The sequence below is a fragment of the Apiospora phragmitis genome (genome assembly GCF_038363925.1).
Source record: "Apiospora phragmitis strain CBS 135458 chromosome Unknown utg000010l:1.0-9815664.0:1.0-9183399.0, whole genome shotgun sequence".
In the NCBI taxonomy this organism is placed as follows: domain Eukaryota; kingdom Fungi; phylum Ascomycota; class Sordariomycetes; order Amphisphaeriales; family Apiosporaceae; genus Apiospora; species Apiospora phragmitis.
Window position 1 is genome coordinate 7,551,249 of NW_027117409.1, and position 15,842 is coordinate 7,567,090.

Consider the following 15,842-nt stretch of genomic DNA (forward strand, 5'->3'; position numbering starts at 1 on the left):
TTGTCAAAGGCAACTCTGCAATACCCAACAGAAGAAGTTTGATTGTGAATTATAGGGAGTCGAGGTTGACGACAACCAACCCGGGCAATATATTCAAACTCTTGGGGACGAGAACCCTCTTCGGTTTTTTTCAATGAAGAGCTTACTGATCCCCGGGCCGTGGCTTGCCCCTAAGCTACTTTTAATGTGAGCTTCGATCCGCCCTCGCGCTTGTGCTTCATCTATATTGCGGGAGTTGAAGGAGCTGGAGGCTACGATGTTGGTTCTTTCGGAAGGATACGCCTTTCTCGCCTCTAGCGCCTCGGTCACAGTCCACTTCTGGTCGTATTTGTGCCTGGAGATGGGGTGATCAACGGGCACGACCTAGGCGGCCTGCCTTCTTAGCTTGCACTCGATCGCCAGTAAGCATCTTGGCAGAGATGTTAGTCAAGGCCGGTCAAGGCGGGACAAGAACCGCCGAGATGCACGAAACGGCGACTCGATAACGTGCAGGGCCAAGTGCTCGTGTTCAGAGTATTGGCAAGTTTTCATCATTTGGATGCTTCGTTTTTGTTGGTTCTTTTCCAATATCGGGTGGTGGTGCATGTTCAGCTGCTGCTGCTGCTGCAGTAACGTCTGTCCCTTGCTTACTGCGCAAGTATTCGCTATTTAATATGCAGTTCGCCGTCCACCACCAGCCATTCATGGAAAGAGGCTCATCTTGTGATGCTCTGACCTTCTAGGATATCTCCCAATCACGCAAAGTAGCATCAGCTACTGCTTCACTCGTTCAACCCTTACTTTGGCTACAACTCCTCCGATGTCTCTTCGTTCGTGGACCAGCGGCATCCTTGCCGGCCTCCTGGGCAGCAATGTCGCCAACGCTATCTGTAGCTCTAATCTTTTAATCGATAATTTCTCAACATGGTCAATGAATAGCAACACAGTGGGCAGTTGGACCAGCGGTACGAGCGAATCAATATGCATTACCCCCAAATGCCAACACGTGCTGACGAGCGCCCTTAGATGATGGGTCCATGGCTTCCATCGCGGTCGTCGATGGGTCCCTGGCCTTTACCCCAAAGGTGAACTCGTACTTTTACGAGACCTTTTCTTGCACTCAGGCAAAGAATGATGACTACAATGCTGTCTCGTTCTCCGTCATTGGGCCAGCCGGTGGAGCGGCTTCACTTGAGATTCAGACCAAGTCATCATGCTCGGCGTCAGCCTATTCCAGTAGCTATTTAACTGTCAACGGCCTCACCGGATCAAAACAGACTGTCACGGTGCCCCTCTCCTCTTTCGCGGGTGCCAAGACCAATGCCATCACTGGCCTTGTGTGGTCAAGTTTCTCCAAGCCAGGGGTGAAGTGGGTGCTTGATGATATCCAGTTCGTCTGCAGTACGCCTGGACAGACAACCTCGGGTAATGATTACCCCAAGTGATCACCTGTTTCTTGTTCTCTGGGCTGATATATAATCTCTGTTGTTAGCGCCTACCACTCTTTCTGCAGTTACATCGAAGAATCCTACGGCCACGGGGGTTACTGAACCAGCTCCCTCTCCCTCGGGAAGCTGCTCTAGCCTCCTCATTGATGACTGGGAGTCCCAATCCCGCTTGACCTTTCTGTATTACAACGCCATGATCAAGCCATCTTCGGATGATGGTACCATGAAGTCCGTCGTCGTCAGCAACGATAACCACGTAACGTTCACCCCCAAAAACACCGACTCGTACTTCTACAGTCAGGTGGGCTGCGTCAATACCCAGAACACCTATGGTGGTATTTCGCTACCCATCAAGGCCCCACGAGGTACGAAACTCAGCGTGCAACTCAGCTCGCCAGCTAAATGCGGCGATGCTGTTGATAAAGTCAACTCGGCCCAGACCTCGGCAGAACTGGGCTGGACGTTTGACGGGACGGAGAAGCTCTACAGTATTCCCTTCTCCAAATTCAACGAGCTTGATCTTACCAAGGTTCGGACCGTCTTCTTCACAGGTCTCACCGGTCCCGTTACATTTGGGCCAATGGCTTTCTACTGCGGCTCGACCCCATCGCAATATCACGTCCCAGCAACCACGGCGCCTGCGGGACCAACCTCGACGGTCCCAGCACCCAGCAGCACAGCCTCTGCACTGGTCATTGATGAGTTCGCCTCGAACGGTGCCAATGCCCTTGGCTTCTGGCACGGGGCCGATGATGGCATGTCTCTCACGTGGGGCAACAAGCAATTGACCATCAAGTCAAGTGACTCTGATTATGCGTTCTACACCCAACTCTCGGGTAGCTGTCGAAACCTACACAGCTACGACGGATCCTATCTTCATATAGCCTACAATGGGAGCAACAAGTTTACCGTTGCTCTCCAGCAACACAACTCGCAATGCAACGAGAACATCGCACCGTTTCCCGAGACCTGGGACTCTCTCGAAGCTGCCCGTTACGCTTCTGAAAGCGACATCTACATTCCGATATCGCATTTCAACATCGACCGGTCGAGAGTGATTGGCCTCGCCTTCAAGGGATTCTACACCACCGAGTCGGTCGTGCTCAAGAAGGTCGAGATTGTCTCCTCGATCCCGGCGTCGTTCAAGATACCGTCCAAACTCCCCAGCGGCAACTTCGTCTTCGCATGCAAGCGGCCCAACTCCTTTGCGTTCGCCATCGACGATGGCGACCCAGCCCTGGCGCAGCAAGTGCTGAAGATCGTCAAGGAGGAGAACATCAAGGTGACCTTCTTCACCGTCGGCGCGCCCCTCGAGGACGCGAGCACCAACCTGACCAACGTCTACCGCGAGATGCAGGCGCAGGGCCACCAGATCGCCCTGCACTCGTTCACGCACCCCAAGATGGAGGGCCTGCCCGACGACGCGGCCATCGACTGGGAGTACCGCAACGACATCGCCACGGTCAAGAAGACGTTCGACGGCCTCGTCACGTCGTACTTCCGGCCCCCCTTCGGCAACGAGGGCGCGCGGATGCGGCAGCGCCTCGCCGTCGCCTTGGGGACCACGTCGCCATACATCGTCCAGTGGAGCGTCGACGTCGAGGATTGGCTCTGGGCGACGGGGCCGACGCCCGAGAAGCAGCTGGATTCGTTCAAGCGTGATCTTGCCAAGGGGGGCGACTTGGTGGTCATGCATTACTTATACCCGACCACGGTTGGGTACCTCAAGCAGTTCATTCAGCTGGCGAAGGCTGCGGGGAAGCAGCTGATGAGGGTCGACCAGTGTATGGAGGATCCTAATGCACCCTCTTTTTGAGTTGATATTCGACGTCACCCATGGCTGCGCATGTTATATCTGAAGAGTTGGTTGAGTCAGTTTTGGTGCTTCAAGCCATGGAGAGGTCAAACTTTCAATCAAAATTATAGAGATATGTATACCTATAGTTATATTATTTTGCGATCATGGTAATTTTTGTCTACTATCCGACGTTCTTCCTCGGCATGACTTGACATTTTTGGCATTCACCGTAAGTCGCCGGAAAACAGCGCATGCTCTAGTTTCTCGCGATCATCAATATGGGCCTGCAAAAATATCTATTCGCCTTCCAAAGGCAGTAGCAGTTTATGAAGAAGTTGCCATTCATGAACAGGCTCTCGCAGCGGCTGTCTTCGCCCGTGAGTGTGCCTACCTCTGATCTGGAGGATCCGACTTTGCCTACATAGCCTGGCATTCCCACGTCCAAGTACCAAACCCGTCCATCAGAATTCTTGTTATCGCTATCCGTCCGTACCTAGACTACGACCAGAATATTATGATGCCACGCTCAAAGAAGGAAACAGATGTCCCCATCCTCGTCAACGTCGATGATCTCGAACCAGGTCTCCGCTGCCTGCCCGAGGCTGACGATATCATCACCACATCTACGTCCGACCTGCCCGGGTACAAGGTAAATCGGATCCTCGGCGCCATCTTTATCATTGATAAAACATATTATTCCATGCTGTCCCATCGTCATAATGCACATCCGGAAGATAGGGATTGATGCTCGGCTGGTTTTGCTGCTGGCCCGGTGCCCCCTCCCCCGGCCCTGAACAGCCAGTGCAGCATTGTTCTCCTGAGTCCGTCCATCCGTCCCTTCACCCGATACTCCTGCAGCGGCGGCGGCGGTAGTTTCGCTCCAAAGAGTTTGTTGTTGGACACGCGTCAAGGGCGGCAGCTGCGTCATATCCTGTACCGCATCCGGCGGGAGCACGATGTCCATGACACTGACGTGCGGCAAATCGCACATGATGTCAAAACCGGCGCCACCGCCCAATCCGCCACCCGCCACCCGAAGCGCTCTGTGCAGTTTCGACCGGAACCCGCTGTTGTTTACGTTGCCGTCGTCATTGTCGTCTTGGAGGACTCGGTGGATACGGTTCTTGACAACGGACCAGTGAACGTTCTGACCCTCATAGACCAGGTGCTGCGACGGTTGTGCCGGGGTGAACATCCACCTGGGGCCCTCCTCCGCCGCTGGTGGCTCCAATGGCGGCCTGGGAATGGTGATGACGAGCTTGTCGATTTGGCTCCAGCGGCCGTACAAGGCGCTCAGCGTGTGCTCGAGGTTCTGCGCGGTGGAGAAGCAGGGCCAGTCTACGGCCACGGGCACGGCGGCGGCTGTCCGTTCGGACCTCTCTGCCATGGGCGTGTCGTCGCCGATGTCCCACTGGGCCATCATCTCCTCTGGGAAGTAGATAGCCATATTTGCCTACTTGTTTGTCCTGTTTCGGGATATCGATAGCTTTTGCGTGATTATACCGGACGAGAAGCCCGCAAACATCTTTCAGAGAAAGAAGCAGCTCATCTGTCCTTAAATATTCCAAGACTGGATCTGTCGAGGAGAAAAAGACACGCAAGTTGGTACTGGTTAAGGTTTGTCTTTGCCCACCTCTCAGAACAGAAGCTCCAACCAAACCGTGGGCGAGACGAACACTTTGGTTATCCGACGACACACTCGGCTTATTCAGCTTGCCAATTATCATTATTCCATGGAAGTTCATGGTCCCTTCCGCCTGTTCCTAGAGAGGCATTATGAAAGAACATATATCAGTATGGGTTGGAGGCAGCACGGTAGGCGCTGTGTTTGAATGTAGAGCTGGTTGGGCAATTCAGCACAGTTTGTATGTGGTTGTCGTGGCTGTTGGGAGACATGGAAGCCAAACTAAGGTTGACAATTAGATTTAATATAACCTCTCCGGGTCATATATAGTTGTGAAGGCGCGTGGTTGTGTATGCATGCTCTATGAATTGAGGGTCCATATCATATCATAATGGGTTTGGAGGATGGCGTGCTCGATGGGTATTGTATAGGGGCGGTACAGTATGGTTCCACCCCTTTGCCTTCGATGCTAGCCAGGCAAACTCCAGCTTTGGTTGAGAGCATAGGCCTGCTCGCCGTGCTGAAGCACAACTTAATCTGCCGAAAATCAAGGTTGTACCGAGGGATTCTTCCGGGCCGATCACTTATATATCCAGGTTAATGTCGCCGTCTCTAATCGTGGAGGCTCGGCATCCCCAAGACATCCTTCCTCAACGACCTTCTCCATCCATTGCTCGAACGTTGTCTTCAGTTCATGCACCTGGTGACCGAGTGGCAATGGTCTGTATGAGTACTGCTTGTGTTGGGGTATGGATAGGTGTACCCTGTCTGCCTTGCTAATCCCAGGGTCATATCTGACCAGCCTGCTGTGGCATGGGCGCCGCACAAAGTAGTTGTCGACATTATAATTCACATTAAAGTTATAATGGTACGATTCGTAAAGGTCGTAATGGTGCCATGGTAGTCTTGGGCGGTCCGGCATTCGGCGCTTTAGACTGAAGGCTGATCGTTGGTAAACGACGAGGATAATGTCCTTCATCTGCCGGAATTTGGATCTATGCTGGAGGAACCTGGCCAAGTTCTGCTGCGTCCGAACGGACTTGTGGAACAGCCGCAGGTGTAGGCCAGTGTACAGGCCCCACGAAGTGCCCAGAGCTATCTTAGTGGCATGCCTCCGTACGGTATCGATCTGACTAAGTAGTCGCATGACCTTGAGAAGCCTCTTGACCTGTAGGTATGAATCCAACAAGATGATATCCCGCGAGAGGTCGACATGTTTGACCGTCCCAGAAAAGACGAGCGGCTTATACCGATGAGAAACAGCTCTCCGCGTGTCTTGGCACACCCGCCCAAGAATTGGAGGCGGCTCGTTGCGGATATCAGCAAACATGAGTCGAGTGGACGGGGTATTATGGGCATGTACCGAAGACGGCGAGTCCAGGACCTCGTAGACCCGAGGTTCGGGAAGCGCGTAACTCCATATCAGGTCTCTCAGCTCAAAGGGGAGTTTGGAAAACTGGGAGAACGTCTGTTCAGTCGGCACATCCATCGCAAGTCGGACCAAAGGCAGAAGAGAGGTTTTAAACATGCAGAAGCGAGGACACAAACGTAAAAAGAGACAGGGCATCTGGGCTGGGAGGTAATAAAGACCTCATCCCATGCCCCCAATCTAGTGGAATGTGGCTGCGAGCCACGCGACAGCCAAGCACATCCAAACAGAGTTGGGGGCACCATCATCATGAACGGTCATAGGCCGGCGGGAATGACGAGTGCGACTTGGCCTGGCCACGAAGACCGAGCCGGCGAGAATAGACTAAGCATGCATCGCGAAGATGACCACAGTCTGGGCCAACTTCCGCAAATGGACCTAGGGCGAGCCGTCGTTACACCGGCGCTGGCCACAGTGCTGACGTGCCGGCGAAGTGGTGGCTTGAAAAGGCAAGTGTTCAATCCTGACCTGACGCTCCAGTCCGATTTGTCAGTCGGGATGGACATGGGGGTCGCATGGGCACAAGGATTCAAGCGAACGACGTCAAGGTGGCCTTCCCATCCGTTTCGAGTATACAAGGTACCGACAGAGAGGACGAAAGCTATATTTGGAACGCAGGCATTAACATGCATTAATACCCCAATCTTCCCGTCGCTATTGATATGGATATTGGTTAGGTTGGGCGAGACCCCTGCTGGATGGAGAGTGAGTAGCTTGAGTAGCGTAGCAGGAGACCACCTTCAGGGCTCTCTACCTCTGGGACAGTTGCTTGGCTACCGCCAGTGGCGTCTGACTGCTCATCTTGTATCACGCGTACATGATATATAAGCTCTTAGTTGAGCATTACTTATCCCTTTCTGTGACGTTGCAAAGAAGAAGCCTCGTGACATGGCGCAAGAAGGTGTGGGCTTACATTTTGGCGTGGATGGTTGCAGCGCACAGTGACACTTTCGTGCATATCGTCAAAAACGTATCGAACATCAAATAATCTTGGAAACGAGATAGGGTAGACGGTCGTCAGCAAGGAAGAATACAGCCATTGTTGAGCGTAGAGCTGGCCTCGGTGGGAAGTTGGAACGACCTTATTAGAGACTGCGGGGTCAAGCAAAGGCCATTGATAGGCTGATAGGTACCAGCTGGCAAGAGATGGCCTTGCAGGTGTCCCGTTAGCTGGAAACTGATTAGATAGTTGATGCCCGGAGGTGTCGCCGCCGGGTCCCGCCGACTGCCCATGCCCCACTGCCTGCCAGTTTAAAGCGCTGCCAAAAAAAATTTGATCTTTTCTTCTCTTCCCTTTTTCTTCTTCGTGCGGCTGGCAGGACTTAAACACATCCCCGTGTTGCTCGAATCCCTATTCCCTAACCGGAGTACCAATGGATGCCTTTTCGTAGCGTCAGTCCCTTGTCACAGAGAAATCAAAATTGCAGGTCGGCGTTCGAATTATCATTGTCAATCCTGGGCACCTTCCAATGCCCAGGATTGCACGAGAATGCTGGACATTACCTAACTCTTACACGCTCAAGTATGACTTGAGCGTGCTCGAATTATAGTTAGAAACTTAATTGCACCTTGAACGTAGTTGGAAGGTAGAGTCTGTAGGGAGTTGCAGATTCCTGTTCGCTACGGGATATCTTCACTACGATCATGGCTACTTGATGTGAAATGCCCCACGACCACCGACGTCGATGAATGGATCTGGGTATTTTTATATTCGTATGGAAGGATGCGATGCAGGTTCAATGTTACCGAGACACGTTGAGCCACTTCACTTGTACCTGTGAGTTAAGAGATTCCTGCCGAGCTTCTTGGAAGTCTCGCAGCTTGGTAATGCCATTCGAGAGATTGTCTATTCCCCATCGCCAATCTTCTCCAGCTTCCCGAGATCACGTTTCTCACCAGACTCTCCAATCAGCCTGACTCGGTCCAGCCGTACCTTCTCGCTGCTGCCATCGCCATCTACGACGAAGAGAATGACACTAGTGATGTTTTGGAAGCGTACAAATCGGAGACCGACGTTGGCAGTCCCGTTAGCATTCCAATCTTCTTCGCCAATCTCAATCTCTTGAGTGGGCTGAATGTCCTCCGCTTCATCAAAGCCTAGATTGTGCGGCCGGTTGGTGAACAGCTTGATCGTCTTGGGTCGCATGGGTATCTCGTCCTCGTCATCGTCCTCCCCGGCTTTAGGGGGTAGTGAAGTGATCTGTAGCACACCTAGGGTCAGGATCTAACCGCTACATAGGTCCAAACATGTCGTCATACCTGTATCGTGTGCAGCTTGACGGACGAGTTGAATGGCATGAAAAGCAAAAGCTGTTCATCTGTATCACTCTCGACCCAGTCTTTCTGCTCGGAATCACTCTTGTCCAGACTAGAGGGCTTCGGCCGGTTGAACAGGGTCCGGACAGAGAATTCGGTATCGTCGGCGTTCAGAAGCTCAAGGCCCTTGACGTCGATGACATCGGAGATGTCGGAGTAGCCACGGGGAAGGTCGGCGCCCATCCAAGTCATACCGCCTCCACCACTGCTGCTTCCCTCACCAGCCGTCTCGATGTCGTTGCTGAGCTTCTCGATAAGAGACTTCAGCTTTTGGGGATCGGCGCCCTTGACCTTCTCGGCAATCTTGCCATCGCGAAACAGGATAAAGGTAGGAAGATGGGTGACAGCGTAAGCCTGTGCGACATCCTTGGCCTTGTCTCCCTCGGTGTTAACCTTGACGAATGTGGCGATGTTGGGTCTCGATAAGGACATGGACAGTTGCTCGTAGAAGGGTGCGATCTGCTTGCAAGGTCCACACCAATTTGCGTAGACTAGATATGGCAACGGAAAGGTAAGCGCATGTTCAGAGAAGCTCGGCGTAAAGAGATTTCAAGAACTGCGTGCGTCCCTGTCGCGGAAAGCAATGGTATGGCGGGGTAGGGCGGATTCCTGGTTTGGAGGACCAACTTACAATCGGCGACAACGATGCGCGACTTGCTGAGAATGTCGCTGAACTGCTCCGAAGAGGTAATCTCAACCGTTTTCGACATCGTGGGCGCAGGGTATGTAAGGAACGTCTTTCCCAAAAAAAAGATGGTTGGATTTGGTAGGCCGCAGGGCAGTCGAGTCGGATGCGGTGAAAGTCTTGGTTTGAGAGCCAAGCAAGCTGAAAGTTAACCTACGCTGAATTACGTAGAAGGCAGCAGTGCTATCGAATTGTGGCCATCCTTGCCACTTTTCCAGCTCTAGCACTTATTAGTCGTACTCAGGAACGGGCCGGCGGCTGTCTCTAATTACGTAATCAGATCAGCGAACGAACCCTGCCATCACTCCAAGCCCCTCTCAAGTAATCAATCTCCGTCTTTCGTTATTGAAGGCATTCTGGGTCTCCATGGATGAATCGTCTGTGTATCTTATAGTAAGCTAGATAGCTCCAGCCAGGTTCTGTAAACGATCGATAAACTACATGTATGCACCTACTTAGGCAAGGTGCATAGACATGTGACACACTACGGTTCGATCCCCGGACTACTGTTATAAATGTTCACGGAAAGGACTATGCGTTCAAATACGACGCAACAATCAGCCATTGCTCTTACTAAAACGTGTCAGGACTCTCTGGCTCAAACTGCTGCCCCATCTGGTTGGAACCAATCGCATCGTCATCATGAGGGCTCACTGAGCTCTTTAGAGATGGCCCCTTCCTGTAAGCGATGTTATCTATCATGTCTAGGCTGGTGTACCTGACTTGAAACAGGGATCCATTATTCAGAAGGGGCAGTGATAGTCCATTTCGCATCTCAGTTAGTGACCTGCCTAGGTTACCTTCCTCTCCAAAATCGTGCCCGCTTCCAGCGAATCTAGTCGACTCACCACGAAAAGAAACAGTAGTAGAACCTCTCTAGGCATCAAAGAACTATGACAGCTCAAGAAACGCAGTCAAAGCCGCAGGCAGTTGCTGGAACAACAGAACCTGTCGGCCACCACCCGGGCGACGAACATGAGATTCCAAGCTACGAGTCCTACGGCACCTTTGATTCGCTGAAAGACCGGATCAAGCTTCATTACAATGTTGCTTCCGACTACTACTACTCACTCTGGTAAGCGGCGCCCTTCACCCTGCCAGTCTCTGAAGCTTCCGGTCAGCTTGCAATGGTCTCGGGACACAGTGTGCTAAATCCCGCGTCGCCTATCTACAGGGGACAGCACATCCACCACGGCTACTGGAAGCAGCCCAACGAGACCAAGGAGGAGGCCCAGGTCAACCTGATCAACCTGCTCCTCGAGCTCTCGGCCCTGCCCAAGTCCAGCCGCGTCCTCGACGTCGGCTGCGGCATCGGCGGCACCTCGCGCTTCCTGGCCAAAGAGCACGACTGCCAGGTCACGGGCATCACCATCAGCGGAAAGCAGGTCGAGATCGCGCAGCGATTAACCCTAGCCGAAGTCGACGCTGCGGCAGTTACTGCTGGCGACACGACTGCCGCTGCCGATGACCAGGGCATGATCAAGTACCCGTCGGGCAACTCCAGCGTGCGCTTCGTCGAGCTCGATGCCGAGAAGATGCTGGAATACTTCAAGCAGCAGCAGCAGCAGGCGTCTTCGTCCTTCAAATGCGTCTGGATCTCCGAGGCGCTGTCGCATTTCCCCAACAAGCCGCTCTTCTTCTCGTCCGCGTTCGAGCTGCTCGAAGGCGGCGGCAGCAAGTCCCTCCTCGTCATCGCGGACTGGTTCAAGGCCAAGGACCTGACGCCCGAGCAGGAGCAGGCCGACATCAAGCCGATCGAGGACGGCATGCTGCTGCCCCCGCTGTGCACGGCGGACCAGTACGTGGAGATGGCGACCAAGGCCGGCTTCAAGGTGCTGAAGGGGCCGATGGATATCAGTGCCGATGTTCTTAGGACTTGGTATGTTTCCAGATTTCTGGTTTCTTTTCTTCCCTTCTCCCCTGCATGTGCTAATTGAAGCAACTCGATAGGGACATTTCCTGGTCATTGGTCTCGTCACCATCACTTTGGGCCTTTGCCATCTCCCAGGGGCGAGATGGCCTTGCATTCTTGCAATCTTTCAGAGCGATGAGACGCGGCTATGCGAATTCAACTTTTAGATATTGCTGCATAGCGTTCGAAAAGCAGTAGAACATCCATCATCACCACCACCACAACCACAACCACAACCACAATCACGATTCATCAAATGAATAGACAAAGACAGAACTAAAAACAAGAAGAATCATCATCTCAACACTAGTCCAATTCCAAGATACCGCCTGTGTGCGTCCGCATGTTCCGTAGAACTCCAACCTTCAAGCTTAGCTGGAGTTGGCAGGGGCTTTATAAGTCGCCCCGGTGAGGATGTTGGAGCACTTCGCCATGGCGCCTTTGTAGTTGTACACGCTGACGCACTCCTCGGCCCCGTTATATGGCTGGACGTCGGCGCCCTCGGTGCAGAGCGCGTCGGTGTAGAATGTCACTAAGTAGCGACCAGAGTCAGTCATGATCCACCGTAGAGGTCCATCGAGATTGAAGAGTGAAGGAGTTACAAGAACCGAAAACAGTAGTTGTAGACGGATATGGAGCAGGAGGAAAAGAATGAGTCGGGAGCAACCTACGGGGACAGTTCAAAAGAACATTATCAATCGCATACGTGATGTTCATGCTCTGGCTCGCGCCCGCCAGGAGACTGTCGGGGATGGCAGTGCACACCCCGGCGACCATGCTGCTGGCCGCTCCCGCGTCGGAGCAGTCGCTGGTGTAGGAGAAGGCAATGGTAGGCGCCTGGAACTGGGTCGCGATCTGAGCGGCGGCGAAAGGGACACTGAAAGCAGTGACGGCAAGGGCGACGATATAGTGATACATTTTGGCTGGAGCTGAGTGGTTGGATAGACAATGCTCTGTTGTTCCCGAGTGGCAAGTGGTAATGTAAGTAGATTGAGGTCTTGGCTGGAGTCGAGATGAAGATGCTGATGTGATGAGTGCAGTGGTTTCAAGTCACGATGGAGGAGAGATTGCTACATCTTTATATACGCATTTCCAACACTATCCCCCGAAATGCGTTGAAGAAGATATTATCTTCGGCACCGATTCGAACGCCTCCAAGAGCTTCAAGGCTCCAAGAAAGCTGCCTACGCCCGAAAACCGCATGACCGCAGCCTGGGCAGCGCTACCAGTCGATTGCAGGCGGCATATCGCAATTGAAGCTGCACATCATTGACCATGTTCGACATGATGCTGCTTAGAGCAACAACAGTCCACTGACAGTCTTCGAGAAGCGCTGAAGAGCCTTCGCTAGTTGCGCGGGTGGCTTGAGCCAACTTACACCTGCTGCCGCGTGATTGAAAAGTGCATACATACTTGGAGCATCTCGTCAGTCACCGGATGGATGAGGATCTCTTTGAGATAAGGTGATGGCTGGAGCACTTACAGACGTTTATGAAAGGTCAGGCGAGTGACGGGCTAATTAGTAGAAAGTAGCTGGCATCTTGAGGGTTCCTGGATAGGGGGCCGTAGTTCAAAGCCTGGGTCGTATGGATCTCATGTCCAATAGATGGAATCACAGTATACAAGTTCCCACGACTACAGTCGGGCAAATCCTCTTAGTAGCTTCCGCCATTGAATCCTTTAAACTATTCTAGAACAACAGCCGAATCTGTGGCTTTCAGAATTTTCATAGCCCGACGTTGACAGGATGTAGCAGTGGTGGAGAGTGGCGGCGGCGCATTGGGTTCTATGTCAACCTTATGTTTCCTATCTTGATATGACAACTGACCAGGTGCATGATACGCCGCCTCCTCCAAGACTTCAGGGTTAGAAGTTTTTATTCTTCTTACGTGCCGTGCCATGCGGGATCGTTAAACGAACTACGATTTTTATTTTCCACCTGTTAGCCACTCTTGTTCGATACTTCCTATATGTTTCTGAGTCCACTCTGGGCTTAGTGAAGTATTGCCATATCGAACCATAGCCGGCAGCGGGCGAGCCAGATAGATTGGCACGAACGAGGTATCCAGTTTGAACCACCTTCAAAAGAAACAAGACCGCGTTATTTCCTGCGACAACAGAGTTTTCACCTCTGTACGCGCGTATACTGCCCTGTTGCAACCCTCCGATTGGGCTTCAAGATTCTGGTTCGACAGGACCTGGACCTGCATTGCATAGGTATAGTATAGACAGGTACAGTAGTGCGAGTGGTCTTCGGTCAAATGCCCAATCATGCGCACATCTGCGAGCGAACAACACATACAAACATGCATACATTTGGCATCTGTTTTATTGAGTGCCCGAAATGTAGCGTGCCAAAGAAAGACCTAATTGGGTACTTACCTAGGTGTGTGTGTGTGTGTGCTGTAAGGGGAGAATAGGCCAGACTGCAGCTGCATAACGCCCGTTACGTTACAGCACTAGCATGCACACCTGCCCGACCTGAATCAATACACAAGGGGATTACTCACCAGGCCCCAGGCATACTGATCAACTAATACACTATTGCTACCAACAGGGGTAACAGTAGGTTCCCTAGATATTGGAATGCGTCCATGATTCTTGAATTGCTAGCTCCTTGAACAAAGAAATGCGAATAATCACGATCCAACATCATTTCGGCCGGTTCGGACTTCATACTGGGTTGCATACATGCTTCCCACGGACAACGACAGTCTAAGTACTTAGATGACAGGCTGACGAGTAAGTTGATACCAAATAGCTCTGTTGTGCGCATGAAACTATCTACCAAATGTATATGACCTTGACCAAACCCCCCATAACTCCTCGCAAGCCGGCCCTGCGACTACGTACCATTTGCCTCAGTAGTCAAACAACCAAAGAACAATCCCGTTTCTCGACCCATTTCATTTCGTATCATTCGTCCACTGCTGACCACAAAGTAGTCATCATCTCTATGAATCACCCGGCGCTGGCAGGTGGGCCCCGTCCTGCTCCTCTGACTAGTTGCTCTTTTAGGTGAAAGTCGGCATGCAAGAGACCCCCTATGAGGCCACAAACACGCACCTTGAGAGTGCTGTGAGTCCTCTTTGCATTTCTCCGAACTAGACCCCCACCGTGTGACTGAACACCTTGGCCGCCAACTGCGTGAGCAGCTGAGCGCGATCCGCCTGGGGCAGGTCCTGGAACACGGCGTAGACGCTCTTGCCCTTCGCATCCCTCACGGCGCCCAGGCGGTTGCCAGCGACGGCGCCCGCCATAAGGCCCGGGAAGTTGGCCAGGATGAAGCCCAGTATGCCGCCGCTGACGCCGCCTGCCATGCTCCAGAGCTTGCCGCCCGTGCTCCCGTTCTGCTGCTCGGCCATGCCCTCCTCGCGCAGCATCTCCTCGAACACGTCGCCGAACTGCTCGTTCTCGTTCCGCTGGCGCGACTCCTGCGTGTTCTGCGCGGTCTGCTGGCCTCCCGTGAAGTAGTTCCACGCCCAGCTGAAGGGGAACCCGCCGGCAGCGGCGCCTGGCCCCGAAGACGTGGGGATCTCCCTCGTCAAACTCGTCCTCGAACGGGTCGGCGTACTGGGGGGCGGCGTTAGCGCGACCGCCGGCGCCGGCGGAGAAGCCGTACATGCGCCGCTGCGCATCATACTCGCGTCTTCGTGTGGGATCGGGAGAGGGTGTAGTAGGCGTCGTTGACAAGCTGGAACATGCGGGTGCGCTGTGCGCGCTCTGGCGATTCGGCGGGGACCCGATCAGGGTGGGTTCTCAAGGCAGCCCTAGTGACATGTAAGTTAGTATCGTGATGTGGTGGGCGTGTGGGTGTGTCTCCAAAGGGTCTGTCTTACTTCTTGTATGCATCTCGGATTTGTTGGGTATTTGCTGAATCAGATACCTCAAGGATCTTGTCTGCATGCTCCGTTGTCAGTCAAGGTGGCCTGCGGGGGTGGTTCTGTACACGATAGATACGCCTTTGGGCAGCTACTTACAATAGTTGGGGGGAGTGCCGGCACTCATCTTGGCAACCAGGCAGTTTGTTTGCTGTTGTAGCTTGGGAGAAACAGAAGCTCGAGAACAACAGCTAGGATAAGGAGAAGAATTGCAGGTGAAATAAAGATGTATGTGGTCTGAATGCATCATCCAGAATCACAGGCCGTGCCAGGCTTAAAGTCACCTTCTAAATGGGATCTGAGGCCAAATGAGGACGTCATAATCGCAAACTAGCCACGGTGGCTTGAACAAGAGAATCGAATCAGCTAACAGCCACATCGTCTTATCTGGTTTCAATCTATCCGCGCTAGCTAGCCTGGGTAAGCCTGCAACAAAGCACGGCCCATGCTGTTTTGAAAGTCCGATTTCATACGCCCTCCGCCCTACGGAGTCCCTACTTCCAAAATATATCCTAGACTCCCCGACTCCTCATTCGGGTATTGCGCAAGCGACAAGGGGTGCCCATATGGAGGGACATTCAGAGAATGGGGTGGCCCAATATGGGGACAGCCGGACAGGACAGGGAGGGGAAGCAAGAAGAGGTTGGCCAAGACGCTTAATTATGTGCCTCATACCGAGAACAGCTAAGCCCATTTCGACAAAATAGCCGTCTCGACTCTGACGATCCCGCCTAGACGTGCCCATGGGCGACCAGCCACTCGAATTGTCG

At 52.9% G+C, this 15,842-nt stretch overlaps 7 protein-coding genes across 7 annotated transcripts; 2 read left to right on the forward strand and 5 right to left on the reverse strand.

The window, feature by feature from the left end:
* Nucleotides 1-799: 799 nt before the first annotated feature.
* Nucleotides 800-3,243, forward strand: PG994_012066 (uncharacterized protein; the record flags this gene model as incomplete). Its single annotated transcript, XM_066863475.1, has 3 exons — nt 800-944; nt 1,006-1,380; nt 1,493-3,243. 3 exons carry the CDS (start codon nt 800-802, stop codon nt 3,241-3,243), a joined length of 2,271 nt encoding a protein of 756 aa, XP_066712585.1.
* Nucleotides 3,244-3,751: 508 nt separating this feature from the next.
* On the reverse strand, nt 3,752-4,672 carry PG994_012067 (uncharacterized protein; the record flags this gene model as incomplete). The annotated part of the gene is made up of 1 exon (XM_066863476.1): nt 3,752-4,672. The coding sequence occupies one exon, from the start codon at nt 4,670-4,672 to the stop codon at nt 3,752-3,754; it is 921 nt and encodes a 306-aa protein (XP_066712586.1).
* A 757-nt stretch (nt 4,673-5,429) lies between these two features.
* On the reverse strand, nt 5,430-6,338 carry PG994_012068 (uncharacterized protein; the record flags this gene model as incomplete). The annotated part of the gene is made up of 1 exon (XM_066863477.1): nt 5,430-6,338. One exon carries the CDS (start codon nt 6,336-6,338, stop codon nt 5,430-5,432), a length of 909 nt encoding a protein of 302 aa, XP_066712587.1.
* Nucleotides 6,339-8,124: 1,786 nt separating this feature from the next.
* PG994_012069 (thioredoxin) lies at nt 8,125-9,304 on the reverse strand (the record flags this gene model as incomplete). The annotated part of the gene is made up of 3 exons (XM_066863478.1): nt 8,125-8,478; nt 8,538-9,085; nt 9,226-9,304. The coding sequence occupies 3 exons, from the start codon at nt 9,302-9,304 to the stop codon at nt 8,125-8,127; spliced, it is 981 nt and encodes a 326-aa protein (XP_066712588.1).
* Nucleotides 9,305-10,172: 868 nt separating this feature from the next.
* On the forward strand, nt 10,173-11,389 carry PG994_012070 (uncharacterized protein; the record flags this gene model as incomplete). Its single annotated transcript, XM_066863479.1, has 3 exons — nt 10,173-10,354; nt 10,454-11,158; nt 11,230-11,389. The coding sequence occupies 3 exons, from the start codon at nt 10,173-10,175 to the stop codon at nt 11,387-11,389; spliced, it is 1,047 nt and encodes a 348-aa protein (XP_066712589.1).
* A 173-nt stretch (nt 11,390-11,562) lies between these two features.
* PG994_012071 (uncharacterized protein) lies at nt 11,563-12,109 on the reverse strand (the record flags this gene model as incomplete). Its single annotated transcript, XM_066863480.1, has 2 exons — nt 11,563-11,723; nt 11,863-12,109. 2 exons carry the CDS (start codon nt 12,107-12,109, stop codon nt 11,563-11,565), a joined length of 408 nt encoding a protein of 135 aa, XP_066712590.1.
* Nucleotides 12,110-14,295: 2,186 nt separating this feature from the next.
* Nucleotides 14,296-15,199, reverse strand: PG994_012072 (DnaJ domain; the record flags this gene model as incomplete). Its single annotated transcript, XM_066863481.1, has 4 exons — nt 14,296-14,764; nt 14,839-14,961; nt 15,031-15,091; nt 15,172-15,199. The coding sequence occupies 4 exons, from the start codon at nt 15,197-15,199 to the stop codon at nt 14,296-14,298; spliced, it is 681 nt and encodes a 226-aa protein (XP_066712591.1).
* Between the last annotated feature and the right edge of the window lie 643 nt (nt 15,200-15,842).